Here is a 27,804-nt window from a genome sequence, read left to right on the forward strand (position 1 = left end):
GAGCTCAGGGGTTTAAAAAAACCTCACCCGCTTTTGTTTTGCAAGTCCTTACTGGTCTGTCCACAGCCACCCCAGGGCACCTTTTCATCTCTGGCGTTGTTAATGACTTTCACCCCAGACCATCTTGGAAGCTGATCCTGCTGCAGCCTCACCTGTACAACTTGGTCCCCAAAAAAAAAAAAAAAAAATGCTGGGTACTGAGGCCCCGGGGCTGGAGTGGCCCCTTCCGTCTGCTCCCATGCCTCCGCGGGTTTGGGAAGGGCCACCTCCCAGGATGAGAAGGCAGCTGGCCTCCCGGGACCCACCAGCCACTGAACAGTAACAGTCTCTTATTCACTCTCTGAAAACCCCTGAGCTCAGGCACCAGAACAGAGTTCAATTCAGGAGCCGAGCGTCGTCCTGGCCTGCTTTCCCGTGTCTGAAGCTGGGGATTTCTTAGGGCTCAGGGAAACAAGCTCTTTCTGCAACACAGGGCGGGAGAAGTCTCCTGCCCTCCTTCTCCACTCGACCCCCTCAGAGGCACATTTTGCTGAAGAGAGGCAGAGGACACCAGCGGCTGGGGTGACTCTGGCTCCCCTGGGCATGGCCTTGGCAATCACACACCCCCGTGTTCTTCCCAGCAGCAAACCCTCTCCACCCATGAGCATCCCACACCAAGTTGCCAGCACTGTAAAAATTGATCTTTTCTAAAAATCGATCTGCCAGCCTTTTCTCAGTGGAGCAGGTTCATGGTAAAGCTGCATTTATTTTTGAAATCTGATAGCAGAGGCCTATTGTGATCATTTAAACGGAATTCTTTGAGCTTTAGAAATCCCTTCTATAGGACGGCCACGGAGAAGCCGGCTAATCTCAGAGTCGGAGGCTCACTGCTTCACTGAGCTGGAGAAAGCCTGTTTACGCTAGCCTGAGCCCTCGATGTGAGGGCTTTTTAAGGACCTTGTAATTTTTCTGGAATTAAACCTCCCACCTCTCCTTACATTCCAGATGTCATTACAGTCAAAAGTCATAAGAATTTGCTTCCCCGTGTGGCTGGCTGGCGGGGAGGAGGTATGTTTCTGTGGTGACTTGTTTGCAAGAAAGGTTTTTTTCCCCCTCTCTCCAAAGGGTGAGGATTACGCACGCAGTCTCCTACCTGCAGGACGAGATGGTTTAATCATCTGCTATCCCTCCCCTCCCCCCCAGCTCCTTCCCACCCCAGCTCAGTCTGTGATGGTAAAACTCACTGCCCAGCGCCAGCAAACACCGTCTGTGGCTTCAGAACCATGGGGGGAGGGGGGAATGTAAGGGACAGGTCAGGAAATCAATGAATGCAGCATAAGCTGCTTCTTCCTCTTTTCCTTTCTTTCTTTTTTGAAAGAAAAAAAAAGCCCACTGGAATTGTCTAAACTGCAATGTAATCTCTTGCTCATTTAAAAGATCTCATTTTCTAATCATGTGCTTTGAGACATTTAATACTATTTCAATTATGCCGAGGAAATAATATAATTCCTTTATTTGAAAAATGATACTGAACCTCAGAGATCAGTTAAATCTACTGCTGGAATGGGGATTCTTTTTAAACTGTGTTGTTCCCTCTCTTCAAACAGCTGTAGCTGTACACAGATGGAAAAACATTTGGTCAGAAAGCAGCAAATTAGTGTTTTTCAGGACAGAATTCAGCTCCCGCAGCTCCCGCGTCTCCATTCGTCTAGATTTTATTTCTTCTTTGCATTGACATTTTTGCAGACCCAGTTCATGCCGTCCTTTGAGGGAAATGGGCAGAGAAAGGCAGTGTTAGTTGTAAGAAAGGCACAACGCGCTCAAACCCCGGAAGGGAGTGGGGGGCGGGGGCGGGTGTCTGGGTCCTCCCTCCCCTCCCCCTGAGCTCCAGGGAGTTTGGTGGCCCCAGGGGCCCACCTGGGTGACCGACCAGGCACAGTGGCCTCCTGGGGAGGAGGAGGGGGGGGGGGCTCTGAGAGCCCAGGGGGAAGATGGGAGGGGGAGTGCCCAGTGTCTGAACTTGAGATGGATCCTCAGGAACTCCCTCTGAAAAAATAAACACATCTGCCTGGATCCAAGGCCTGATTGAAGAGCTATCAGAGATTCCAGCCATTTTTGGCTTTTTCTAAAAGCTGACCTTTGCTAGGGCATTTAATTCAATAAGTCACCCTTCTGGTGCCCCGGTGTGTTTACAGTGTGACAGTGTACACTTGGCTTAAATTAAATTTTTTTGGAAAAACAAGCCAACTGCAGTGTGTGTGTGTGACGAGACACACACTGGGGCAATGTGCATTTCTCTCTCTTAGGGCAGCACTACACAGAGGTTTAAAAGGGCTGGCCTGATTCTTGCAGCTTTAAGCACTACCAAGCTGAGGGACTGGGGAGAAGGTTCCCTTAAAGGCACAGTGACCTTGAACGTGTCCTCTCTTAGAAGGCTGGAGAGGGACAGGGGTAAAAACCACACAATGCCTACAGCCACCTGGCAGGCAGCATGATTTCTCATGGATGCCAGGTCTGCCAGAGATGACCTCCTTTTCAGCCCCCTCTGGAGCCATCCCTGAATGCTCTCCCTTTCCCCAGAGTCCCTCCGACCTTCAGGGGTGTATGGAGTTCCCTCAGAAGCCTCGCACAAAATCAAAGGAAGCTCCTGCAATGAGTCCCTTTCCTCTGCATCTGTAACACATACTCACTACGCTCCCAGTCACATTTGCACATCTCAGGGCACACATGACATGCAGAGCCCCGCATTTCCTGTGACCATGGAGCTAGTACTTGAACCTGAACAGCTGAGGCAGCTTTAATAAATATCAGCTGACACCCTTGGCCATTCGGAGCATTAATCCCATAAACAATACATCACTGCAAAACAACCAGCAGGCATCCTATCTCCTGGCTAATCTGACCATAACCTGAATTTACAGTGATTAAAACTCTGCCAGTTGCCATCAGAGCACTTGGGCAGGAGAACCAGATAATCCGTTGGCTGTCCCAGGGCAGACCTTAGGGTGTTTGCCAAGATGTGGCTGGCCACGGCCCAAAGCCCAAAGGTGGACAGCACCTGGCAACGGTGGGGGCAGGGGTGGGGGGATGCGGGGTGGGAGGAAGGTGGCTCCAAATGCATCTCCAGTTACAACTGGGTCAGCTACTTACTCTGAAAAGCTGAGGCCAATTTTAAGACCATTTTATGAAAAGGATTAATTTAAAGAGAAGCATGTTTAATTTTAGTAGCTAATTGGTTTCCAGGAAAAAAAAAAAAAAGATCACCTGCCAGGAGACAAAAAAGATTTTACAAATAAAAGAGCGATGAATAAGATAACCATCTTCTCTTTGCCTTCGAAGCTGAATAGCTCAGCACTTACGTAGCACTTTCCACCTTCAGGAACCCGTACGAACACTATCAAAAGGTGTGTACCTCAATATTTTCTCCTCTAGAGAGACTTGCAGATTTTATCAAATCTTCTCAGAGAAATCAAGAACCGTGTTCCCACACTACATGAATGGCACTTCCCCCCACCTCGTTTTATGGCTGATTATGGGGAGGGGAGGCTTCTTTTTATTATATGTAACAGAACATGAATGCAGTCAAAGAGATAGGAAAAATATTTACTCAGCTGCAGGAACGCAAAGCAGAATGTGGAGGGTGAGGGGCAGCTTTTCCCCAGTTATCTGTTATGGAGGCAGAGGGGATTTAAACCAGGGAGCCCTGGGGGGTGGGGGGGCAGTGTCTTCCAGATGTCTATGTGGGCCAGGGGTGGCAAAGCCCTTCCAACCACGGTCCTGCCAACAGAGGGCGCTCAGAGGTCAGCACCCACCGGCTGACCTGCTGGCCCCTAGGCCCGCACAGCTGCCGCCTGCAACCTGAAGGAGTGTGGGAAGCACGGGGAGAACGAATAAGGGCAAAGCCCTGTGGCTGCTCTGGCTCTCGGAGGAGGTTGTCCCGGTCTGAAGCGGCTGGAGGTTGGGGAACTGTACCTTTCCTGTTCGTATCCTGTGGAGAACCTGAGCTGGAGGTAAGAGGTATTGGGGAGGCCACGGTTAACGGGTTAATGCCTCTTCAATCAAATCAGGGCAGGCTGTGCCAAGCTGCCCACGGGAAAGGAAAGACAGTGGTGTTGCCCAGGATCCCTGAGACAAGGGTCCATGTCAGACTGGCCCGAGGCGGTGTTCGCAGAACCTAGCATGGTATCATGGTATCTGATCTACAGTAGACAATTAATTAGTTTTTTAAAAGTTTATTTATTTACTTTTGGGGGGGAGGGGCAGGGAGGGAGAGAGAGAATCCCAAGCAGGCTCTGCATCCGGTCAGCAGGGAGCCGGATGTGGGGCTCGAACCATGAGACCATGACCTGAGCTGAAACCAAGAGTCGGAGGCCTAACCGACTGAGCTACCCAGGTGCCCCAGTAGACGCTGAATTTATATCTTTTAAATTAATCCTTGTAACAACGCCCAAAGGAAGCACTATTATAATTTCCACAGGACGGTGAGGAAATGGGGGCACAGAATCACGTGAGGCAGAGGCGGGCTGTGAACCCAGGCAAGAGCTCCAGCACCCTCGCTCTTTAGCCAGTTACCATTTCCCAGTGAATGCCTCAAGCTCAGAGAGAAGGTGGGAATCGCCCTGAAGTTGGGAAAGAGGGCGATCCAGGGTCTTCTTTGTTATGACTTCCAGCTGATACAGGGTCATGAGACCGGAAGAGCCCCCAGCCAGGCACCCTGCGCGGTTTTGCTGCAGCTCAGGTGCCAGAGGCTGTTTTTGGCCACTTAACTCTCAGGATTCCCGGCTGCTGCTGCTGCTGCTGCGTGTGGAAGCCTGCACATTTACCTTGCGATCGTTAGCATATTAACTATGTGCCAGACCACTGCCTCCGGTGGCAAGTCCACGTTTAGAGGAAACTAAGAGGAAGGACCTTCTCTGCTCCTCGTGTTACCACACTGCTCGGCAAGGCTTTGTTTTTAAAAACCGATGACTGGGTAAAGGTGGTCATCTACTTGAAGCAGGTTACTGCTTTGCCTCTAAAGAAGGAAATGAACTCATAGGTTTGTTTAATGGTTGAACTTTTATTGTTTAAAAACTGGTTTGACCAAATTTTTGCACATTTGATCTTCGTCACAGGACGACAATCTTATGGCACGGGTAGCCCTCCCCTCTCTTCCTCCACCACAACCTCCCTCTGACCAGCTTTGCTGAAACTGGATCTGAATTGATTAGCTTCAGTGCAATAATAGAGACTAAAGAGAGACCTCGACCCTCAAATACTGGGCTTTGTTTAGCATCATGGAAAGGAAAGGCATTTACTATGTCATGATGTTACTCCCTATGATAAATGCTGGGAAACATACAAGGCTCCCCCTGACCACATGGGTGGAGGCCAAGGAGTCACACACAGATCCCTGCGTTCCAAGATTGGAGGTGCGATGCCCCTTTCTAGGGAAGAGTGGCCTCTGACTGCGCTGCTCCTTTGAGCTTGCTCTCTCTACAGTGCATCCATCACTGCCTGATGGTTGGAAGAGAGCAGTAGTAGCCGTGGTTGGGTGGGCCTGGCTTGTAATGCCACGAGGACTAGGCAGTCACATCAGTAATTGCTTTAAGATGACAAGGAGCTCAGAGCACTGCTGTCTGTCCTGTTGTGCCACTGGGCCCCCAGGGTCAAGGAGCAGCTGGGTGCAGTGTACGTAAAATATTGCTTGCTATTAATATTTTTTCTGGAGACAAAGGGTACTGTACCGGAGAGGTAGCAAAATCGCATGTCCCAAGTTTGTTTTCTTGGTCTACGGAGAGGTTTGAAAATTTAAAAATAAACCTGAGGTCTGACTTGTAGATAAGCAGTTCCACATACACTTGGAGTCAAAAATAACTGATGTCAGGCCTTAGACAGAAGTGGTAAATGTCGTGTTTTTTTTTTTTTTTTTTAATACTGAAATTCTGTTGGCTTATTAAGGGAAAAATCCCCTAGATCAAGGAAAAAAGCAACAAAAACAAGAAACTTGGCCAGTGAATGTTTAACGGCCATCTGCAAAGCACTCTGAAGTGCAGCTCACACATCGGGGCTCAGACTGCTAGTGGTCTTTTCTACGGAGGTTAGATGGTTGTGAGCCAGATCGTTACTCCTGTTTGGAGAAGGAAGACAGGGAATGTGGGAGAGATGTGGGAAGGAAGGTGAGCACAAGGTGGAGGGCCCGGAGAGCAATCCCCAGGGAAACCTTCTGCTAGCTCCAAACTACTGGCGTAGACAGGCCTCGGTTATGACTGATGCTAGAGGCCAGGTTGAAACTGCTGATCTCTGTGCTGAAATGAAATGATAATCTGGTGTAATTTTAGTTAAATACACATTGGTGTTTTAGAGAGGGAGTATCTTCAAACACCTGGAGCTGTACAAGAGCAGAGGAGAGCTGTGGTTTGGGGTTCCAATTCAGGTTTGCAGGTGGAAGAGGGACTGACTTCACTACCTTCCTCTGGCTCTAAGCCAGATCCTTTGTTCACTATTTTCTAGGCGCCCAGGAACAGAAGAGAGTCCTGGAGCCAGATGTCATGCACTGGGACAGGGCCGAGCCCCAAGGGCACAGAGGGAGGCTGCCCCCGTGTCTGCAAGGCAGTCTGGCTGAGGGGGCTGCAGGTCTCCCATCCCAGACATTTTTCAGTTTCTCCTCTCTCTGCATTCAACTACTTGACAGAACTGGGTCTTTTCTGTTCACTCCTCGGGATTATGCGCCTCTCAGCAGGACAGAGTTTCTAAGATTGATGTTCTCCTTCAGTTTCTAGTGCCCTTTACCTATGCTCTGCTTTTGACAGTTTCCCATGAAAACCTGCTTTAATCACATGATGGCCTGGCCTCCTCATCACCATCAATCAGGCAAAGAAAGACTTGTTCTGAACTCTCCCAAAGCCCTCAAAAGTCAATTTCCACACCCAGAGCAGGAGCTACTGAACAACACGTGGACCGCCTGTCCTTGTAAAGACCACACATGTTTGCCTTCAGAATATCAGGTAGAAGAAGAACCTGAAATCCATCCCAGGAATCACTAACTTTCATAATCTCAAATTACGTGTCTAAACTACTCAGCTAAGGAGAAATGATACACCTGCCCCATCAGTCCGGAGGGTTTAGCTCAGATCTGTGGCTGCTCCTCCGTTCACCCACCTGAGGGTGTCACTTTTCTGGGAAGAGGCAGGTCTCACAAATGAATTTAGATTAAACATATACACTCAAGCACAATGTAAATAGGGACATTATCTCTGAACACCTGAAACTGTCACAGAAATTCCAGGTCTTTTTAAAAACCTTTGTACAATTTCTTTCAGGGTCATTAGAGCTGGGGTGCCAGATGTTACTTGACCCATTTAACGCCTGATCAAGCTTTGCCCATTACTGACCAGTTTTCAGGGGGTAGTGAGTGGAAAAGTGGGAGGGTAGAGTAGGAGGAGGAAACAGGAGTTTAGGGAATTTTAGTAATTATTACACAGTATCCATGCCTGAAAGTGATCTTATGGACATTTTTCTAGTGACGCCTTTCATTTTGAGGAATACTTAAAGCCTTAATGAATTAAGAATCATTAAAGTCTTGCACTTGAACTAAGCAATGCAGGAAAAGAATTCCATGTAAGTGACTCTTTTTAAAGTGAAAACCAAGAAACTGGCTGAGTGGGCAAGAGAGGGGGTCAGAAGTATTACCTGAGGGAGGGACATGGTCAATCAGTGCCTCACAATGAAAAGCGACTCCACAGAAAACTCCCCGACCTTTCTCCAGTCCCCAAAGGTTACCATTAAAGGACAATAGACCAGCAGATTCCCTTCTTAATTAACATTTTTATTAAATAACCCATTTCAAATAATGGTTAAATTCTCTAAATTTATATCATTCTATTAACCATAATCTAATCTCATTAACCTTGAAATCCCAGTCTTAACTACCCAATTCTATACACCATGGTACTATCTACTAAACTAATTAAGTGACCTTCAAACTATTTCTCCTCCATATAAAATCATTATTTTTTTGGTTCACAGTTCTTTGTTGTATCTCTCTTGATATCATTTCTTTTGAACCTGGTTGCTGAAGGTCCTGATCTGAGAAGAACTTTCTGAACAAAATCAAACCACACATGACTACTTCACTCGATTCAAACTGGTTGATTTTAAAGCCCTCCCCCCCCCCCCCCCCCAGTCTAATAGCTCACTGCGTCTTTTTTGGCATAAAGATCCTGTGACTTAAAGGGAACTCCATTTCTAGAGTGGTGATGACACAGCCAGGAACACAGAGCTCTCTACCCTCGTAATCTCCACCTGACTGGAGAGGGGGAGCAGAGGCCAGGCAGACAGTGACGAGGGCTCCCTCCCAACCTCCAGGCCCCTCTGAAGAAGCACCTTGACTTGAATGCCACTACTCTAAATACTGATTCTAGATAACTCTAGGCCTCCTTCTGACATCCCTAAGGCTGGCTGAAGGAACAAGAGACTCACTGTTAATTCCAGCTTTGCTTTTCCTTCCTTTTGGCACTCTGGCCCAGTGAGGATTACAGAGCAGTCAGTTCCCACTTTCTCAGGCGTATGCACACACAATGTATTTATTTCCTCCAGTCCCACCTTTAGAGTCCCCATCTCAAGATGTTTTTTTTTTTTTTTTTTTTTTTCCAAATCTATACCCAAAGTGGGGCTCGAACTCACAGTCCCAAGATCAAGAGTCCCATGCTCTACCAACGGAGCCAGCCAGGCATCCTGGTTCTCTACTTTCTATATTTGCATTCTAAACCATTTAGAGGCAGAATCCTCTTCCTGAAGTAGTTTGTGCAAACACAGGAAAGCTACTGTCTTTCCCCGGGCCTCCTCCTCCCCAAAATAACCTCAGGCTTCCTGAATAGCATTTTATGCACAATCCAGGTAACTGCCTTAGGCAAGACTTGGGTTTCTTTTTTTAAGTGAGAAGCTAAATAAAATGATTAAAGTTTACCTATCAAAACCATCCTGGGTTGCAGCATACTTGTTGGACCAGCTTGTAAATTAAGCTGAAAAATGCAGTTAATTTGAAACCTGATAGACCTATAATCACATATGTGACTGCCATTTTATGGAGGAGACTCGAGAAGAAAAAACTATTAGTGGGATTAGTTCCTTTGTTGAGCAGGATTAGGGGAGACTAAAGAACTTTTCAGTTTTTGGTTTTATATACTTGTATATGATTAACAATTACTTTTAATATATTACTTTTATAATCAGAGTCTAGAAAGGAAGGACAGAAATAAGAGTCCACACCTGCCCCCTCCCCAAACCTAAAACTCACAGAGACCCACAGAGCTCTGCCATCCATTCTGGGGACGCAGCGAAGGTAATGTCTGGCTACTTGAGAGCCCCGTAACGCGCACGCGCACGGAGCGTTTCCGAGGGTGCAGGTATTGAGGAGTGTGGAGGAGGAGGCGCCTGCCCTGTGCTGGCTGGTCTGCCCTCAGATCCGGAGGCCAAGCACGGGAGCAGGCTCTGGCTGTTTGTGTAACAAAAAGAAAAAATCCAAGGCAGCAAACAGATGGAACAACTGAGATAATTCTTGGAAGTGATTATTTGCTTGAGATAAAAGCAGTCAGGCAGTTTTAAGACAAATCAATGTCAAATGTCTTAGGAGAGAGGGAAAAGGGGTATTAGAAGGGAAATGGAGAGAGGCTGCAGGACAAAAATTGAGAATCAAATCCCAACAAACCAAGCTGAGAGAAAAGCAAACCGGCCATGCTATTATGACACACGCCATATGGCAATGAGGGAAGATACCATTTCTTCAGATGTTGTTAAGCCCCACAGCATCCTAGGGCAGTACTGCCTGGTTCTCACAGCACTGTGTCACTTCCCTGGCAGGTACACCAGATGTTTAAAATGAGGCATGGGGAACATGCTGGGGCTCCAGCGTAAAGAAGTAGCCCTGAGTGTCAACTGGTCTGAGGCTGGGTGGTGGGAAGCATCAGAGCTGAAATGGTTTATCATTCTTTGAGGATATAGGCTCTCAGGTATCTGGGATACAACCATTTTCTGCCCTAAATTAATAACACATGAGGGGGAGACTGCTCTTCTGGTATACGGTTCCTCAGTATAAAGCATGATGGGGCTTTCTGTCAGCAGAAGCCTCCCAGCGGGAAACCAACCTGAAGTAACAGGAAAGAGACACCACCCCCGCGGGCAGTGGAGATAGCCAACAGAAAAATCAAAACACTTCTCGGATAACTGGTGTGCGTATTGTTGATGGCTGTTACCGCGGGAACACAACTATTTAGCATCCATAATATTAGACACAACACAAACCCCCAACCCAATCATCAAAGAATCCTAGAGTTAGAAAGCATCTCCGAAGGTCTTCGGTTCTGACCTCCTACCCAGTGGGGTAGTCTGTCCTGTGTGTGGGTGGTTTATCTGTGGCTTTCCTGGAACAGTTAATGATTATCAGATTGGTTGCTAAGTAAAAAGAACCAAACTCCTCTGTGCCCTTCACATCCTGGAGCGGTTCATCTACTAATCGAAAGCTATTTGTTTCAGATCTTTTTCTATCTAGATCAGCCCAACCAGTGAGACAGACCACGCTGGTTGGGTGCCACGTTGCCAGGTAACCAAGCCTTCTGGTAATCTCACCTGAACGCCCTCGCCTGTGAGAGCTGAGCAGGACTGGATCTGCCAGACTCGGTCTCGGATGGTGTGCAGATTCAGTCCTTCTGCAATTTCAGAGGCGGGGGCTGCCGTGAGCAAATCCTGCTTGTTAGCAAAGATGAGCACTGGCACACAACTTAGTTTTTCTTCCTCCAGTAATTCAGCTAGTTCCTGGATCATTTTGGGAATGGATGGGAAGGGAAGGATGAAAACGATGATATTTAACCACGTACTTCTAATTAGAAAAAAAATAAAAGTATTAAGCTGATCAACTAGCAACTTCCAAGGGCAGTGGTTCTCAAACTCGAGGCTGTGGAAAAATTCCCTGGCAGACTCCTGGGCCCACCCCAGAGTAGGTGACTGTGGGATGTTTGAGGTAGGGCCTAGGAATCTGCATTTCAATAAACTCCCCAGGTGGCTCTGCTATAGGGGATTCAGAGATCATACTTTAAGAAATGCTGTTAAAAAGAAAACACAGGTTGTGGACGGAGATTTAAAATTTACTCAAGGCTATTTTCTGCAAATGACTTTCAACGCGCGCGCGCACACACACACACACACACACACACACATTTTAAACTGAAAATGACAATGACTTTATAGACTAATTCTGTTTCCTCAATCTCTACCTTCAAAACATGCATGCATGTGCACTGCATTTCATCAAACCCACATCCTAAAATCCATTTGGCAACATCTCTGATGTTTTGGTTACTGGTTGGGGTCTACACGTATGTTGATTCTGTCTGCAATGTGCATAGGAGAGGGTATGTATTTACCTAAGAGGACTCCCCTCTTCCCTATGAAACTCACATTTTAGCTACTTAAGATACTTAGGCTGTCAAAGGGAACTGGAGGGTTCAAGAGGCAGATCATTCTATAACACCCTTTACCCCTAAGCTCATGTTTAGCATTGCTTCACGTGAGTGATGACAGAGAAACCATCAAGGTATGGAAAGGAGAGGGGTTGTCGCCAGGAGTCTGGAAAGTTCTCAAACTAATTTTCAGGAAAAAGGAACATAAACATGGGGAGTACTACCTTTGGAAGGCCACCTGTGGTAGTTTAGGACACAGGCCAAGGACTGCACAATTCTCTAAAGAGGTCATTCTTCTTCTTGCTCCTTATCAGTATATTCAGTCTCGGTAAAATGGTCTATGCCCGCTGTTTCTCTATTTAAAATTGTGTACACAAATTGCACCGTGTAATCATGTTGACATGTACTTTGCATTTAAAGCCATATTTGGGTTCAAAGCATATCTACTCTTGGCTTGGAAGCAAGGGCAGCTTAGTCTTGGCTTGCATATTTCCTAAGATCCCCTCAAATTTGTCAAAGGTACCCTTGGACCAATTAGGTTGGTATTGAAAACTGTACCCAGAAATGACAAATGAACTGTTCCTCGGGGTTCATTTCTCAGTGGCCTGGGAAGACACTGGAAGAGCTTTTGGGCATGGTGGTAAGGTCCATTTGCTTATATCTTGGTTTATTTAATTTGACTAAAACTCAAAGGCTGTAACCAAAAAAATAGTTTAAAGGATTCTCAAGTAATTTCCTTATAGGAAACCTTTTTTTCCTGGTTTTTTTTTTTTTTTTTTTTTTTTTTTTTGCAACTGGTATTTTTGCCTGCTTGCCAGAAAGACTGCCTTGTTTAAACCTCAAAGGTTAAACAATACCTTCCTCACTCTCATATATTTACAAGGTAGATTAATGAATACCCAGTTATTTAAAAAATATCTCAACAGAAGAATTATTTACCTGACCCGTCTCTTCAAATCTTTTTCTGTCTGCGCTGTCAATTACATATATCTGTAAAGTAAAAGGAGAAGGTTACTTTAATAAGCAGGTATGGAAAAAGACGGGGCACTTTCTGCGGAAGGAGCAAAGAATCCCCAGTCAGTAGATTTCTCATTAGCACAGCATACAGAAACTGAACTGAAAACTCTTACCTCATCTATGCATGCAAAGTAAACTAACAAATTAATTGATTGATTAAATGGGGGTATCCAAAAAATATGTCCAGCTAAGAGATGTCAGGAGAACCAAGCAGGACAAAAACAGCTACGTGTGTTGTGCACTCACTAAACATTCTTGCTTAGATTTACCCTGTTAATTCTTGTTATGACCCTATGAGATCAGTTTCATTATTCTCCCATTTTGTACAAAGACAAACATGAGCCCAAAGAAGTTAAGTTCGTTGTTCAAGTTCTATCTGGTACTCGACAAGAGTGGGATTCAAACCCGGACCCACCTGACAGTAAAGTCCACAGGTGCTCTTAAGCACTCTGCTGTTCTGCTTCCCAAAATGTCAGAAAGGGATGGTGTTTTGAGGCACTTACAAGTGCTATAGTCCTGGAACATCATGGCTCTGAAAGGACATCCTGTAGTATGAACTATACACTGACCTCAGGTGCTGAGGTAGGAGACCCTCTGATCTCCATTCCATCCCCACCTTCTTAGGCTTGCCGGGAGGTTAAGATCAAGTACTGGAAATAGCAAGGGCTTTGCCAGAAGTAAGAGGAGTCTCAAGATTCTCTGTTAAAATGATAAATCCCAAGCTTTTTCTCCCATCACTGAATTTTATTAATTGCATAAATAACATCCTATAATCACAAGGGAAATGAAGACCAAAAAAGAAAAATCATCTATAGTTTTAGAACCCAAACACGTTAATTATTTTAATTTCTTATGAAAGGTCCCTTCTAATTCTTCTTTATAATTAAAAAAGAAAATTAGAGATATAATTTTGTAGGCCTTTTTTTATTAAATGACAAATGTTTTCCCAGTTGCTAATCTTAAAAATTATCAAATTTGCAAATCTTTTTATTTAAAAAGATGTTTATTTATTTTTGAGGGAGGGAGAGAGGGAGGGGCAGAGAGAGAACCCCAAGCAGGCTCCACACTGTCAGCACAGAGTCTGATGTGGGGCTTGAACTCATGAACCGGGAGATTATGACCTGAGCCAGAATCAAGAGTCAGGTGCTTAACTGACTAGGCCACCCAGGTGCCCCTGCAAAAGAATTGTTATTGGGAGCGCCTGGGTGGCTCAGTCAGTTAAATGCCCAACTCTTGGTTTCAGCTCAGGTCATGATCTCATGGTTTGTGAGTTTGAGCCCCGTGTCTGGCTCTGTGCTGACAGCATGGAGCCTGCTTGGGGTTCTCTCTCTTCTTCTCTCTCTGCCGCTCCCTGGCTTGCTCTCTCTCTCTCTCTCTCTCTCTCTTCCTCTCTCTCTCTCTCAAAAAAAATAGACATTTAAAAACATTAAAAAAGAATTGTTATTAAACTAATGGTATTAATGGAAACACTCTTTTAAAAGAGAATATTCACCAAAAAGCAGCAATAAAAAAACCAATCTGCAAGTCTCACCTTTACCTCCCTTCAGTTACATAAACTGGTACACCGTGATGCACACAGGCGTTTCTGTATGCATGTCCAATTCTGTGCTATTCTGAAAATTCACTCTTTTGAAAGAAAAATTAAAATTCCTTTGCTTAATGCTCTCTCATTTAGAGTAACTAGTGCCAAATATTATAGTGGGAACCAAGTTTCAGCCTTTCCTCTGAAGAATACCCTATGTGTCTACCTATGTGTCTTTCATGGAGAATCACAGGAGAATGAAAGATGGATGTGTTTGGCCTTGGTATTTTTTTTTTTTTTTGCAGCCTTATTGTTGTTGTTAATATTACTCTGACTCAATGTCAATACATGCATTAATGGGTTCCACACACCACAGATACCCCAGATTTGATACTGACTGATAAGTAAGCATGTAGAACATGGTGGTAGCTTTGTTTTTCTCCTGGAGGGGTGGGCATTTTTAAAGTAGCAGGCGTTGAAGGGGCGCCTGGGTGGCTCAGTCAGTTAAGCGTCCTACTTTGGCTCAGGTCATGATCTTATGGCTCATTGAGTTCGAGCCTGCTTTGGATTCTGTGTCTCCCCATCTCTCTGCCCCTTCCCCCCCACCCCCCAAGTCACACTCTGTCTCTCCCTCTCTCAAAAATAAACATTTAAAAAATGTTTTTGAAAAGGAGGCATTGTATAAACATAGATGCGGAAAGAAGGAATGCAGTGGGAGAGTAAACCTCAATATAGAGTTGATTGGAATTAGTTGGGGGTCTACAGATGACTAGGATGGTCTTCACTCAGGCAACAGTGCCAGGGAGGGAAGAGGGGTCAGGTGATCGCTGGGAGGGGGTTTTGGGCTCAGAGGGCTGCCCAAAGGCAGGAAGCAGGTCATTGGGCAAGAAAGAAATTAGAAAGTAGGAAAAACTCTGCTTGGGAGCAAAGGGTGTAAGAAGGTAAGAGTGGAAAGAGGAGGCTGAGACAAGGCTGAGAAGACAAAGACACAGTTAGGAAATTGATGTCTGACATGATGAAAAACAGGCAGTTGGAGAGAAGTGAGGACGGGAAAGGTGGTTTAAATCACACACAAGAAAGATTACCAAATACCAGAGTCTGAAGGTGAATGAGAAGGCATTTTTAACTTAAAATTGCTAAATTACTTGCTATTTATTGCTTTGACATGAAATTTCACAGGAAACATTTTCATTAAAAGATACAAAAGGAGGAGGCACCTGTTGGGCTCAGTTGGTGGAGTCTGTGACTCCTGATCTCTCTCTGGGTCATGAGTTTGAGGCCTACGTTAGGGGTAGAGATTACTTAAAAAAAAATTCAAAAGGAAAATTTTACTCAACTACACATAAATTCTATCATTTAGTATGTTGCCCACATAACTTACAAAATTTGAAAATTACTACACAGTTATTCTTGGAGTCTATAAAATAACTGCCGAATTTATTAAAAGGGCCAAGTAAAAAGTCATTAGCACAAGCCAGTTTTTGGTGATCCCACAAATCTGTTTTTCTGCAGTTCTCCCTGTCACCTCCCTTCCCCAGTGCTGTCCAGTGTCTTCATGTGAGTATCTGTTTTCTTCTGGTCAATAGCTAAGGATAAGGGTAGCCTTCTATCTTTTTTTTTTTTTTTTTTTTTAAGTAGCTGTTAATCTAGTCATGTAAAAAAAAAGTTTTTAGAAACTTTTTAATCCAAAGGGTGCCTGGGTGGCTCAGTCGGTTAAGTGTATGACTCTTGGTTTCACTTCAGGTCATGATCTCAGGGTTTGGGAGATTGAGCCCTGCATCGGGCTTTGTGCTGACAGCTCAGAGTCTGGGACTCTTTCTCTCTCTCTCTGCTCCTCCCCTGCTCACTCTCTCTCTCTCTCTCAAAATAAATAAATAGGGGCGCCTGGGTGGCTCAGTAGGTTAAGCGTCAAACTTTAGCTCCGGTCATGATCTCATAGTTTGTGGATTGGAGCCCAGCGTCCGGCTCTGTGCTGACAGCTCACAGCCTGGAGCCTGCTTTGGATTCTGTCTCCCTCTCTCTCTGTCCCTCCCCAACTCACGCTCTCTCTCTCTCTCTCTCTCAAAAATAAATAAACATTAATAAATAAATAAACCTTAAAAAAAAAAAAGGAAGTTTTTAATCCCAAAACAAACTACTACTAAAAAAAAAATACTCTGAAAGTATCAGGGAAAGTTAAATGTTTATAGTGCTCCTGACTGATCTTAAAACCTTCAAAAGTCAAGTTTCATAAAGCTATTCTAAAATCAAGTTACTGGTATCATGGTACTCAGAATGATGCTTTAGGTAAAGCAAGGCCAATTCATATCTTCTTTGGCAATTGTTTTGAATTTTTTATTTGGTTGTGGGAGGAAGAGCTAGAGAAAAAGATTTTTTCTTGATGGAAGGTCAACCAACTCTATCCAGAGACTAGTTAGTTATCTAGCATGGGAAGGGAGAAGCTCTTTGTTTCTCCTCTTGCTTCTGGTCCTCCTCCCTCCTGCTGCCACCTCTTGGCCATTTTACTGGTCCTAAGTATTTCTCAAGAGGGGTAAGCAGAGATGAAGAGAGATGACATTAACGAGTGGGATTTTTATGTTAGCTCCAGCAAAAGTCTAAGAGGAAGCTGAAATTGACAAGTAAGGTTTTTGGGTAATGTGGTTTTTGATTATTTGTGCTCTAGTAGTATGATTGATGCTCAGGTGTGAGTGATATCATGGAAATAATGCAAGAGACCGTTTGAGATCCATCTCACTTGATGCCTCTACTCTGGATATGGAAATGATGACACTTGCTTTGTTTATATTGTTACATTTGAACAAAAAACCGGTAATAAAGTAAATGGAGTTTAGTAGTAATAGTACCATATCTGAAAAAATTTGTGTATTTTCTAATCTGTCAAAAAGCTGTTATTTTCTGGCCCAAGAGAAATGGAAGACTTTCTATCCCCTCCCTTTTATGATCCCTCAAGTTTTGTTTCCTAGTCACTCTCCCTAAATTATTAAAGCTGAAGTCAGCTGTTGTCAATATCATTTTCCCTGAGAATAACCGGCATTTTTAGGAGTTTCCCTGACTCTTTCAAACCTCTAGAGAACCAATGAATGTTTAAAAGTGGGGTTTGTCAATCTTTTCCTACAAGGAGTCAGGTGGTAAATATTTTAGGCTTTGTGGCCTATACAATCTCTTTCATAAGTACTGAACTTTGTAATTGTAGTGTAGAAGCAACCATAAAAAAATCTAAACAAGTGGACGTGGTTGTGTCCCAATAGTACTTTATTTATGGACACTGAACTTGAAATTTCATATTATTTTCACGTGTTGTGAAATCTTCTTTTTTCAATTTTTTCCCCCAACCATTTAAAACTGTAAAAACCGGGGTGCCTGGGTGGCTCAGTCGGTTGAGCATCCGACTTCAGCTCAGGTCATGGTCTCATGGTTTGTGAGTTTGAGCCCTGCGTCGGGCTCTGTGCTGATGGCTCAGAAGCCTGGAGCCTGCTTCAGATTCTGTGTCTCCCTCTCTCTCTGCCCCTTCCCCGCTCATGCTCCGTCTCTCTCTGTCTCTCAAAAATGAATAAATGTTAGAAAAAAAATAAAAAATAAAATAAAAATAAAAAATAAAAATGTAAAAACCATTCTTTGCTCACAGGCTACATAACAATAGGAGGTAGTCTGGATCAGTTTGTCAGACACCTGCTCCAAAGTAAGAATTTCTTATTGCACTCTAGAGATAAAAGAATTAACCAGGCAACTAAATGTGTCAAGCTTCAACCTTGCTCTTCTAGGCAGTATGGAGGCTAGGGTAATAGGTCTTTTCAACTAACAATGAATAACTATTAAATACAGACAAACTAATATAACCCATCAACCACTGCCACTCCAAACTGCTTATGAAACTGGCAGACAGGGCTGAGTCACCGGCCTTAGACTCTAACCCTGGGGACTCAGCTGCTCCCCCAGACTTGTTTAATCTCAAACAGCACTGGAAAATAATGAAAGGTTAACTCGGAATCCAAAACACTGTCTGGAATTGGCAGTCTAAGGTGGCTGGAGAAAGCTCCTCTGGGGCAGCTCTGAACTGACTTCTACTGGATTGTACGATAATTCCTGGGCACTCTCAGCTAATAAGAAGTGTGGAATCCTGGGTCATGTTACAAATACCTTGCAGTCTACCCTCAAGGTGTTAGAGCTTGTGATTTAAAATTACCCTGATCTGTGGAGCAGAAAGTTTTAGGGGCCTCCTTATGGAGCCTCACGGTCATTAATGTCCTTATATTTTGCTCTTATTTGAGTATTTCTTTCAAAGTACCTAATCTAGCAGATGAACAAACTGAACTGCTATTTTTCTCAACCATCTGCTTTTTCCTAATAGCTCCCCCCACCACCAATTTTATTGGGGTATAACTGGCATAGAGCACTGTACAAGTTGAAGGTGTACAGCATAGTGATTTGACTTGAGGGGCGCCTGGGTGGCTCAGTTGGTTAAGCGTCCAACTTCAGCTCAGGTCATGATATCACAGTCCATGGATTCAAGCCCCACATCCGGCTCTGCTGACAGCTCACAGCCTGGAGCCTGTTTCGGATTCTGTGTCTCCCTCCCTCTCTGCCCCTCCCCTGCTCATGCTCTGTCTCTCTCAAAAATAAACACACATAAAAAAAATGATTCGACTTGAATCTACAGTTTCACTGATTCACTTTAATTTTTAAGCAGTTTTTATTTATAGTATTGGATAGATGGCACGTACAGTTCCATGTACCTCACCTCACCTCAACTCCCTCCCCCAGCCTCCCCTAGTAACATTTTGCATTAGTGTGGCAGCACATTTGTCACAGTTCATGAACCAATATTGATATATCAGGTTCATTCTCTGTTTTAAAGTTCTATGGGTTTCAACTGACCCATAATAACATGTAAACACCTTACAGTTTCACAGAGAATAATTATTCTAAAAACCCTCTGTATGTTGCCTACTTATCCATCCCTCCACTCCCCCCTTCCCCCACCCAGGGAGTTGGCAACCACTAATCTTTTACTTGTAGAGATTTTTACTAATTTCTATAGTTTGCCTTTAAAAAAATGTCATATCGTTGAAAACAGTATGCATCTTTTTCAGATTGACTTTCACTTAGCAGTATGCATTTAAGTTTCCTCCATGTCTTTTTGTGGCTTGATAGGTTATCAAATTTATTTTTTTATTTTTTTTATTTTTTATTTTTTAAATTTTTTTAACATTTATTTATTTTTGGGACAGACAGAGACAGAGCATGAGCAGGTGAGGGTCAGAGAGAGAGGGAGACACAGAATCCGAAACAGGCTCCAGGCTCTGAGCTGTCAGCCCAGAGCCCGATGCGGGGCTCGAACTCACGGACCGCGAGATCATGACCTGAGCCGAAGTTGGACGCCCAACCGACTGAGCCACCCAGGTGCCCCTCAAATTTTTTTTTTAAATAAATATTTTTTTCATTTCTTTTTATCAAGAAATAGCATCCTATTATATAGATGTACCACAGTTTGTTTATTCATTCACCTACCGCAGGACATCTCAGTTGCTTCCAATTTTTGGTAATTATGAATAAAGTAATAAATAAGTATTCATGTGCCAGATTTTGTGTGGATATAAGTTTTCATCTAATTAGTTAGATTCCTTGAAGAGTGACTGCTGGATCACAGAGTTTGGTAAGACTATATTTAGCTTTGTAAAAAACTGCAAACTGTCTTCCAAAGTGGTTATACCATTTTGCATTCCTACCAGCAATGAATAGGACTTCCTTCATCCTTGTGAGCATTTGGTATTGTCAGTTTTTTGGATTTTAGCCATTCTAGTAGATATGTAGTGGCATTTCAGTGTTTTAATTTTCAGGTCCCTAAGATGTTGAACATCTTTTCATATGCTTATCTGTGTATCTTCCATGGTGAGGTGTCTGTTCAGATCTTTTGCCCATTTTTAATTTGGTTGTTTGTTTTCTTTTTTTTTATTTAAAAAAAATTTTTTTTTTTCAACGTTTATTTATTTTTGGGACAGAGAGAGACAGAGCATGAACGGGGGAGGGGAAGAGAGAGAGGGAGACACAGAATCGGAAACAGGCTCCAGGCTCAGAGCCATCAGCCCAGAGCCTGACGCGGGGCTCGAACTCACGGACCGCGAGATCGTGACCTGACTGAAGTAGGACGCTTAACCGACTGCGCCACCCAGGCGCCCCTGGTTGTTTGTTTTCTTATTGTTGAGTTTTAAGAGTTCTTTTTGTATTTTAGATATAAGTACTTTATCAGATATGTGCTTTACAAATATTTTCCCTTAGCCTGTGGCTTTTCTCTTCATTTTCTTAACAGTGTCTTTCTTTTTTTTCTTTTCTTTTCTTTTCTTTTCTTTTCTTTTCTTTTCTTTTCTTTTCTTTTCTTTTCTTTTCTTCTCTTTCTTTTCTTTTTTTAGAGAGAGAGAGAAAGAGGGCACAAGTGAGCAAGGGGTAGAGAGAGAATCTCAGGAGGGGGTGAGAGAGAAAGAAGTGGGGCTCACCCAAAGTGGGGCTCATATTCACCTGAAGCAGGGCTCGAGCTCACCCCACGTGGGACTCAAACTCACGAACTGTGAGATCATGACCTGAGCTGAAGTCAGATGCTTAATGAAAGAACCACCCAGGCACCCACAGTGTCTTTCTCAGAGCAGAAGTTTTAAATTCTAATAAAGTATATCTTACAAATTTTTGCTTCATGGATTGTGCTTTTGGTACTATACCTAAAACCTTATTACCAAACCCAGGCTATCTAGATTTTTCTCCTGTATTATCTTCTAGAAATATTTTAGATTTAGGTTTTATATTTAGGTCTAAGATCCATTTTGAGTTAATTTTAAAAAAAATTTTTTTAACGTTTATTTATTTTTGAGAGACAGAGAGAGACAGTGTGAGCAGGGGAGGGGCAGAGAAAGAGGGACACAGAATCTGAAGCAGGCTCCAGGCTCTGAGCTGTCAGCACAGAGCCCGACATGGGGCTCGAACTCACGAACCATGAGATCATGCCCTGAGCCAAAGCCAGACGTTTAACCGACTGAGCCACCCAGGTGCCCCAATTTTTTTTAAGTTTATTTTTTGAGAGAGAGTGCACACACACACACACACACACACACACACACACACACACACGCAAGTGAGGGAGGGACAGAGAGAGAAGGAGACCAAGGATCTGAATTGGGCTCCATGCTGACAGCAGAGATAGTTTGTCATTCTAAAAATCCTTGAACCCGTGAACTGCGAGATCATGACCTGAGCCAAAATTAGATGCCTAAATGATTGAGCCACCCAAGCGCCCCTTGAGTTAATGGATGTCCCACTGTTCTAGTATCATTTGCTAAAAAGACTGTCCTTCCTTTGTTGAATTGTCTTGCTCCTTTGCCAAAGATCAGTTGACAGTATTCCCGTGGGTTTATTTCTGAGCTCTCTATCCTGTTCTGTTGATCAATTTATTCTTTCTCTAATACATGCTGTCTTGATTACTGTAGCTTTATTTTTTTTTATTTTTTATTTATTTTTAATTTTTTTTAACGTTTATTTATTTTTGAGACAGAGAGAGACAGAGCATGAACAGGGAAGGGTCAGAGAGAGGGAGACACAGAATCCGAAACAGGCTCCAGGCTCTGAGCTGTCAGCACAGAGCCCGACGCGGGGCTCGAACTCACGGACCGCGAGATCATGACCTGAGCCGAAGTCGGCCGCTTAACCAACTGAGCCACCCAGGCGCCCCTACTGTAGCTTTATAGTAAGTCTTGAAGCCAGGTAGTCAGTCCTCCAACTTTGTTCTTCTTTAGTATTGTATTCTTTTGCCTTTGCATATACACATAATCAATTTGCCAAATCCACAAAATAGCTCACGTGGATTTTGCCTGAGATTGTGCTGAATCTATAGCTGATCTATCTAATCTATATAACAAATTGGGTGGATTTGACATTTTAGCAATATTGAGTCCTCCAGTCCGTGAGCATGAAATATCTCCTTATTTGTTTAGATCTTCCTTTTTTTTTTTTAATATTTATTTTGAGAGAGAGAAAGAGACTAGCATGTGTGTGCACACATGAGTGCAACCAGGGGAGAGAGAGAGAGACGGAGGGAGAGAGAGACAGAGAGAGAAAATCCCAAGTAGACTTCACACTTTCACACTATCAGTGCAGAGCCTGCTGCAGGACTCAATCTCATGAACCCTAAGATTTAAAAAAAATTTTTTTAATGTTTATTTGTTTTAGAGAGTCAGCGAGCATGACAGGAGGGGCAGAGAGAGAGGGAGACACAGAATTGGAAGCAGGCTCCAGGTTCTAAGCTGTCAGCACAGAGTCCAATGTGGGACTCAAACTCACTAACTGAGAGATCATGACCTAAGCCGAAGCTGGACGCCCAACCCACTGAGCCACCCAGGCACTCCTTTAATTTTTTTTTTTTTAACATTTATTTATTTTTGAGAGACAGAGGGACAGAGCACGAGTGGGGGAGGGACAGAGAGAGAGAAAAACACATAATCCAAAGCAGACTCCAGGCTATAAGCTGTTAGCACGGAGCCTGATGTGGGCCTTGAACCCACAAACCGTGAGATCATGACTTGAGCCAAAGTTGGATGCTTAACCAACTGAGCCACCTCGGCACCCCCGAACCCTGGGATCTTGACCTGAGCCAAAATCAAGAGTCGGACACTTAACCGACTGAGCCACCCAGGTGCCCCTAGATCTTCTTTGATTTGTTAGTTTTGTAGTCTTCTTCATACAGATTCTGTATATATTTTGTTATATATAAGCCTAAGCATTTCTTTTTGGGGGGTGCTAATATAAATGGCATTTTTCTTTTCATTTCAAATGCCAGTTGTTCAATGCTGGTATAAAGGAAAGCAATGGACTTTTGTGTATTAACCTTATATCCTGCAAAATGCAACTTATTTCAGGAGTTTCCTTGTTGATTTTGGGATTGGAAATACTTTCAATGATCAGTTTTTCTAACATGTAGCTGCATATCACAATTTAGAGACTGATCTTTTAAATTTATATTTCAAGTATTTGTGAGTAATATATGATGGCTTGGATTTGTTTTAAAACACTTAAAAAAGTAGGGGGAATTGGTGGAGGGGGAGATGAAACAAGATTGCCAAAAATTAAAGTAAGGAAGCTAGGTAATGGGTAGGCATATGATGGTTTGTTATACTATTTTCTTGACATTTGCATAAATTTGGAAATTTCTAAAATTAAAAAATTATATGTTAAGAATGGACACAGGGGCACCTGGGTGGCTCAGTCAGTTAGGCGTCTGACTCTTTTTTTCTTCCTAAATGTTCATTTTTGAGAAAGAGAGCACGCAAGAGTGGGGGGTGGGGGGTGGGCACAGAAAGAGAGGGGAACAGAGGATCTGAAGCAGGCCCTGTGCTGACAGCAGCAAGCCCTATGCGGGGCTAGAATTCGTGAGATCATGACCTGAGCCAAAGCTGGATGCTTAAATGACTGAGCCACCCAAGTGACCCAAACTTCCGACTCTTAATTTCAGCTCACTTCAGGACAGGATCTCACAGTTCAGGGGACTGAGCCCCGAGTTGGGCTCTGAGCTGACAGTGCGGAGCTTGCTTGGGATTCTCTCTGCCCCTCCCCTGCGTGTTCTCTTTCTCTCTCTCAAAACAAATAAATAAACTTAAAAAAAAAAAAAAAAGAATGGGCACATTATTTGAGATTACAGGTTTCTTTCTATAATAAATGGAAATTTTTCCTTTTCTCACAATTCTCTTCTATTCTCCTAGAAGGTATATAACATATTTTGGAGGAATAACTGGATAGATGGATAAACAGATAGATGCATACATCTCATCTTTTTCTTCTCATCCATTTATTATTTTTTTATTTTTTAAAGGAATGAACAGTTGTTTTTTTAATTAAAAATTATTTTTTATTTATTAAAAAATATTTCTAAAATTTTAAAATATTTATTTTTGAAAGACACTGAGAGACACAGCACAAGTGGGGGAGGGGAAGAGAGAGCGGGAGACACAGAATCTGGAGCAGACTCCAGGCTCTGAGCTGTCAGCACAGCACAAACCATGAGATCATGACCTGAGCTGAAGTTGGATGCTTAACCAACTGAGCCACCAAAGCGCCCCTATTAAAAAATTTTAACTTTATATATTTTGAGAGAGACGGACACAACATGAGTGGGGGGAGGGGCAGAGAGAGAAAGAGAGAGAATCCCAAGCAGGCTCCCTGCTGCCAGTGCAGAGCCTGATGTGGGGCTTGAACTCACAAAACTATGAGATCATGACCTGAGCCGAAATCAAGAGTCGGGTGCTTAACTGACAGAGCCACCCAGGCAACCCCCCCATTTTTTTTTTTTTTTAATTTTAGAGAGAGTGAGTGCGAGAGGGGGAGAGGGGCAAAGGGAAACAGAAAGAATCTTAAGCAAGCTCTATGCTCAGTGCAGAGCCGATGCAGGTTGGATCCCATGACCCTGGGATCACAACAACCTGAGCCAAAATTAAGAGTTAGACAGTCAACTGACTAAGCCACCCAGGCACCCCTTATTTATTTAATTTTTAAATGTTTATTTATTTTGAGAGAGAATGCATGGGCGTGGGAGGGGCAGAGAGAGAGGGAGAGATAGAATCCCAAGCAGGCTTCAAACTGTCAGTACAGAGCCCGATAAGAAGCTCAATCTCATGACCCGTGAGATCGTGATCTGAGCTGAAATCGAGAGTCAGACACTTAACCGACTGAGCCACCCACGCACCCCTCTCCTCATCCATTTAAACCTCTAACCTGGCACTAGGTATATACTTGAACTTACCTTCACTGAGGGCAAGAAATAAGAGAAGGCTGTGGGATGCCTATGTCAGTACCTCATGTGTTTATTGATTTGATGATAGCACAGTTTTACATTTTGGTATTATTCTCCATTTAAGAATTGTGGGGAGTAAATGAATTCACTACTTCTCATAAACCCCTCCTGAAGTAAATGTTCTACCTATTTTATAGAAGGAATTAACAAGCCCTTGGACTTAACCACAATGATGCAGAATCAGAGAACCTCAGAGTTGGAAGTGAATTTAGAAGTTATATAATTCTATATTATACCTAATGTCAGAATCCATCTGTAACAGTTGTCCGTTTCATTTGGCACTTTTCTAAGCACTTGGGATACAACAGTTTGGGAGGAAAAGCAAGGTCCCTGTCTTTGTGGACATTACGTTCCAGGAGGGAGAAGGGTAATAAATAAAAACATGTCTGATACTGATAGGTCTAATCGAAGAGAAAAAAAAAAGAGAAAAATTATAGTGCCAGAAGGGTAGGGATAGGAGTCATAATTTTAAATATAGTAATCAGAGAGAGTCACAGTGGTAAAAGTGACATGTGAGCAGAGACTTGAAGGAGGTAAGGGAAGAAGCCATGAGGATATCTAAGGGGAAAGAATCCTAGCACTGCAAATAGCAATGATCAAGGCCCTGAGGTGGGAGTATGCCAGTGTTCCAGGAACAGCAAGCAGGCCCGTGTGGCTGGCACCAAGCTAGAGGGGAAAGATGAGACAGGTAAGACAAACCAGAAGGTAGGGGTCCCTGTAGGCCATTGTAAGGCCACTGGCTTTATTGTGACATTGGGAAGCTTATGTTTGAATGGGATCACTATAGATACAGCACTGAGAAGAGACTTGAGGGAGGAAAGGCAGAAGCAAGGAGACTAGTGAGGATGACACTGCAGTAATCAATGCATGGTAGCAGGGGGATGGAAAGGAGTGGTTGGATTCTAGAAATATTCTCAAGTAGAACTGACAGGACTGGCTGATAGGTCAGAGGTGGGGGGTGAGAAGAAAAGGAGCCAAGGATGACTCCAATGATTTTGGATGAACGGAATTGTCATTTACTGAGAAGACTGTAGAAGAAGCAGGTTTGGGGAGGGGTGGATGGAGATTGGAATTTGGTTTCGGACCTATTCAGGTTGAAGAGGCTTACTGGCCACTGAAGTGGAGATACCAAACAGGCAGCTGGCTACATATGAAACTGAGGTTCAAGCGAGAGTTTCCAGCTGGAGATAATACATTGGGACTCACCAGCTTGTAGGTGGTAACTAATACCTTAAATTGGATGAGATCACTTAAGCCACAACTTAGAGAAGAAAAGCAAAGGCTGAATTCTAGAGCCCTCCAACATTTGCAGGTTGGGAAACAAGGGGAAAAACAGCAGTGGAGACTGAGGAAGAGTAGCCAGTGAGATAGGAGGAAAATCCAAGATAGAATGGTTTTCTGGAAAACAGGGGAAGATAAAGTTTCAAGGACAGCATGACCGACTTCATTAACTGTGCAGATACATCAAGTAAGAGGAGGATGGAAAACCTTAGCAACGTGGATTCTTGGTGAGCTTGAATGGAGGGTTCAAGAGAGAATGGGAGGAGGAAGTGAGGACAGAGAACTCAAAAAACTCTTTAACAGAGTTTTGTTTTAAAAAGAGGCTGAGGGGCACACCTGGGTGACTCAGCCAGTTAAGTGTCCAACTCTTGATCTCAGTTCAGGTCTTTTTTTTTTTTTTTAATGTATTTTATGTATTTATTTTTGTTTGTTTATTTGGAGAGTGTGTGTGTGCAAGTGGGGGAGGGGAAGAGAGAGGGAGAGAGAGAATTCCAAGCTGGCTCTGCACTGTCAGCATGGAGCCTGATGTGGGGCTCGAGCTCATGAGCCAAGAGATCATGACCTGAGCCATAGTTGGACGCTTAAGTGACTGAGCCACCCAGGTGCCCCAACTCAGGTCTTGATCTCAGGCTCATGAGTTCAAGCCTCACACTGGGCTCTACCCTGGGTGTGAAGCCTACTTGAAAAAGTAAATAAAAATAGAGGCTGAGGACTAGGACTAGGACTAGATGGGATACACAGTCAGGACAAGAGTTTTTTGTTTCTAAACAAGAGAAACCACAGGCTGTGTGCATGCCGAAAGAATGATCCAGTAGAAAGGCACTTAGGAAGCAGAAGCAGAGAGTAAAGTTATTTGAGATGTGGGATGACGTCTATTGGTAATGAATGAACACACCAGCATGGCTGTTCCTTGTCTATAGGCAGAATTGTAGTAAATTCAAACTTTTCACTAGAGTTTAATGAAAAGAATGTGCAATTTATTTTCCTATGCAAGTTCACGAGACCCCATTGTTTTAGGTTATGATCGTGACAGCGAGTAGCTGAGGTCGGGTGGGTGAGAAAATCCCTGAAGGGGAGGTGAAGGAACGGAGAAGCTGAGGTGTTGGAGAAATCAAGTATGTGGATAGTGAAATCTCCAGGATTCTGAAATGGTAGTCCTGTGGAACGTGACAGTGAGCTGGGAGCTAAAATCTCAGCCCCTTCCTGAATGCTGCCTGAGCCAGGAATCTCCAATGCATGAGTCAACTGCTTCTACTTCTGGACGGTTAAAATGATAGACTTTTTCCTTATTCTGAGTTAAACTCTACCACCTAATACTTCCCAAATTGCTCCTTACCCAGTCCTCTAGAACTATTCATGATGAAGCTAATCTCTCTGACTTGATAGCTCTTAAAGCAACTGAAAAAACAGTTCCAAGTTTCTTTTCTAGAAAGAACATCTGTCTTTCAACCATTCCTTATGCATCATTATTTCCAGGACTTCCACCATCTTGGTTGCCTCTTTGGGATCCTCTCACTTGTTGATCTCTTTGGGATGATGGGGTCAGTGGCACGACCTTCTGATTTCCCTTCTGCTTTTCAAATCGCTATGGTAATTAATAAATATTTTGCCAAGGTGAATGTGGGTACAACGTTGTCACTGAGCAAAAGCAAAACTCTTATACAAGTTATACAAAGATGTTTCTTTTGGGATGCCTGGGTGACTCAGTCAGTTGAGCGTCTGACTTCAGCTCAGGTCATGATCTT

At 43.6% G+C, this 27,804-nt stretch overlaps 2 protein-coding genes across 5 annotated transcripts in view; one reads left to right on the forward strand and one right to left on the reverse strand.

Moving 5' to 3' along the window:
- Nucleotides 1–1,463: 1,463 nt before the first annotated feature.
- ARL3 (ADP ribosylation factor like GTPase 3) overlaps nt 1,464–27,804 on the reverse strand; it is a 37,754-nt gene continuing 11,413 nt past the window's right edge. For all 3 annotated transcript variants that reach the window (XM_045040617.1, XM_045040618.1, XM_023240867.1), the window contains exons 4-6: nt 12,354–12,404; nt 10,585–10,770; nt 1,464–1,742 (exon numbers count right to left, since the gene is read on the reverse strand). In XM_045040617.1, the coding sequence (XP_044896552.1) occupies nt 1,695–1,742; nt 10,585–10,770; nt 12,354–12,404 (285 nt within the window). In that variant the 3' untranslated portion in view covers nt 1,464–1,694. The remainder of the gene's footprint in view (nt 1,743–10,584; nt 10,771–12,353; nt 12,405–27,804) is intronic.
- SFXN2 (sideroflexin 2) overlaps nt 3,198–27,804 on the forward strand; it is a 59,981-nt gene continuing 35,374 nt past the window's right edge. The window contains exon 1 of one of the 2 annotated variants that reach the window (XM_019813763.3): nt 3,198–3,989. The gene's annotated coding sequence lies outside the window, so the exon portion shown is untranslated. The remainder of the gene's footprint in view (nt 3,990–27,804) is intronic. The other variant, XM_045040614.1, reaches the window with a different exon arrangement.

The sequence above is a fragment of the Felis catus genome, chromosome D2 (genome assembly GCF_018350175.1).
Source record: "Felis catus isolate Fca126 chromosome D2, F.catus_Fca126_mat1.0, whole genome shotgun sequence".
NCBI classification, from domain to species: domain Eukaryota; kingdom Metazoa; phylum Chordata; class Mammalia; order Carnivora; family Felidae; genus Felis; species Felis catus.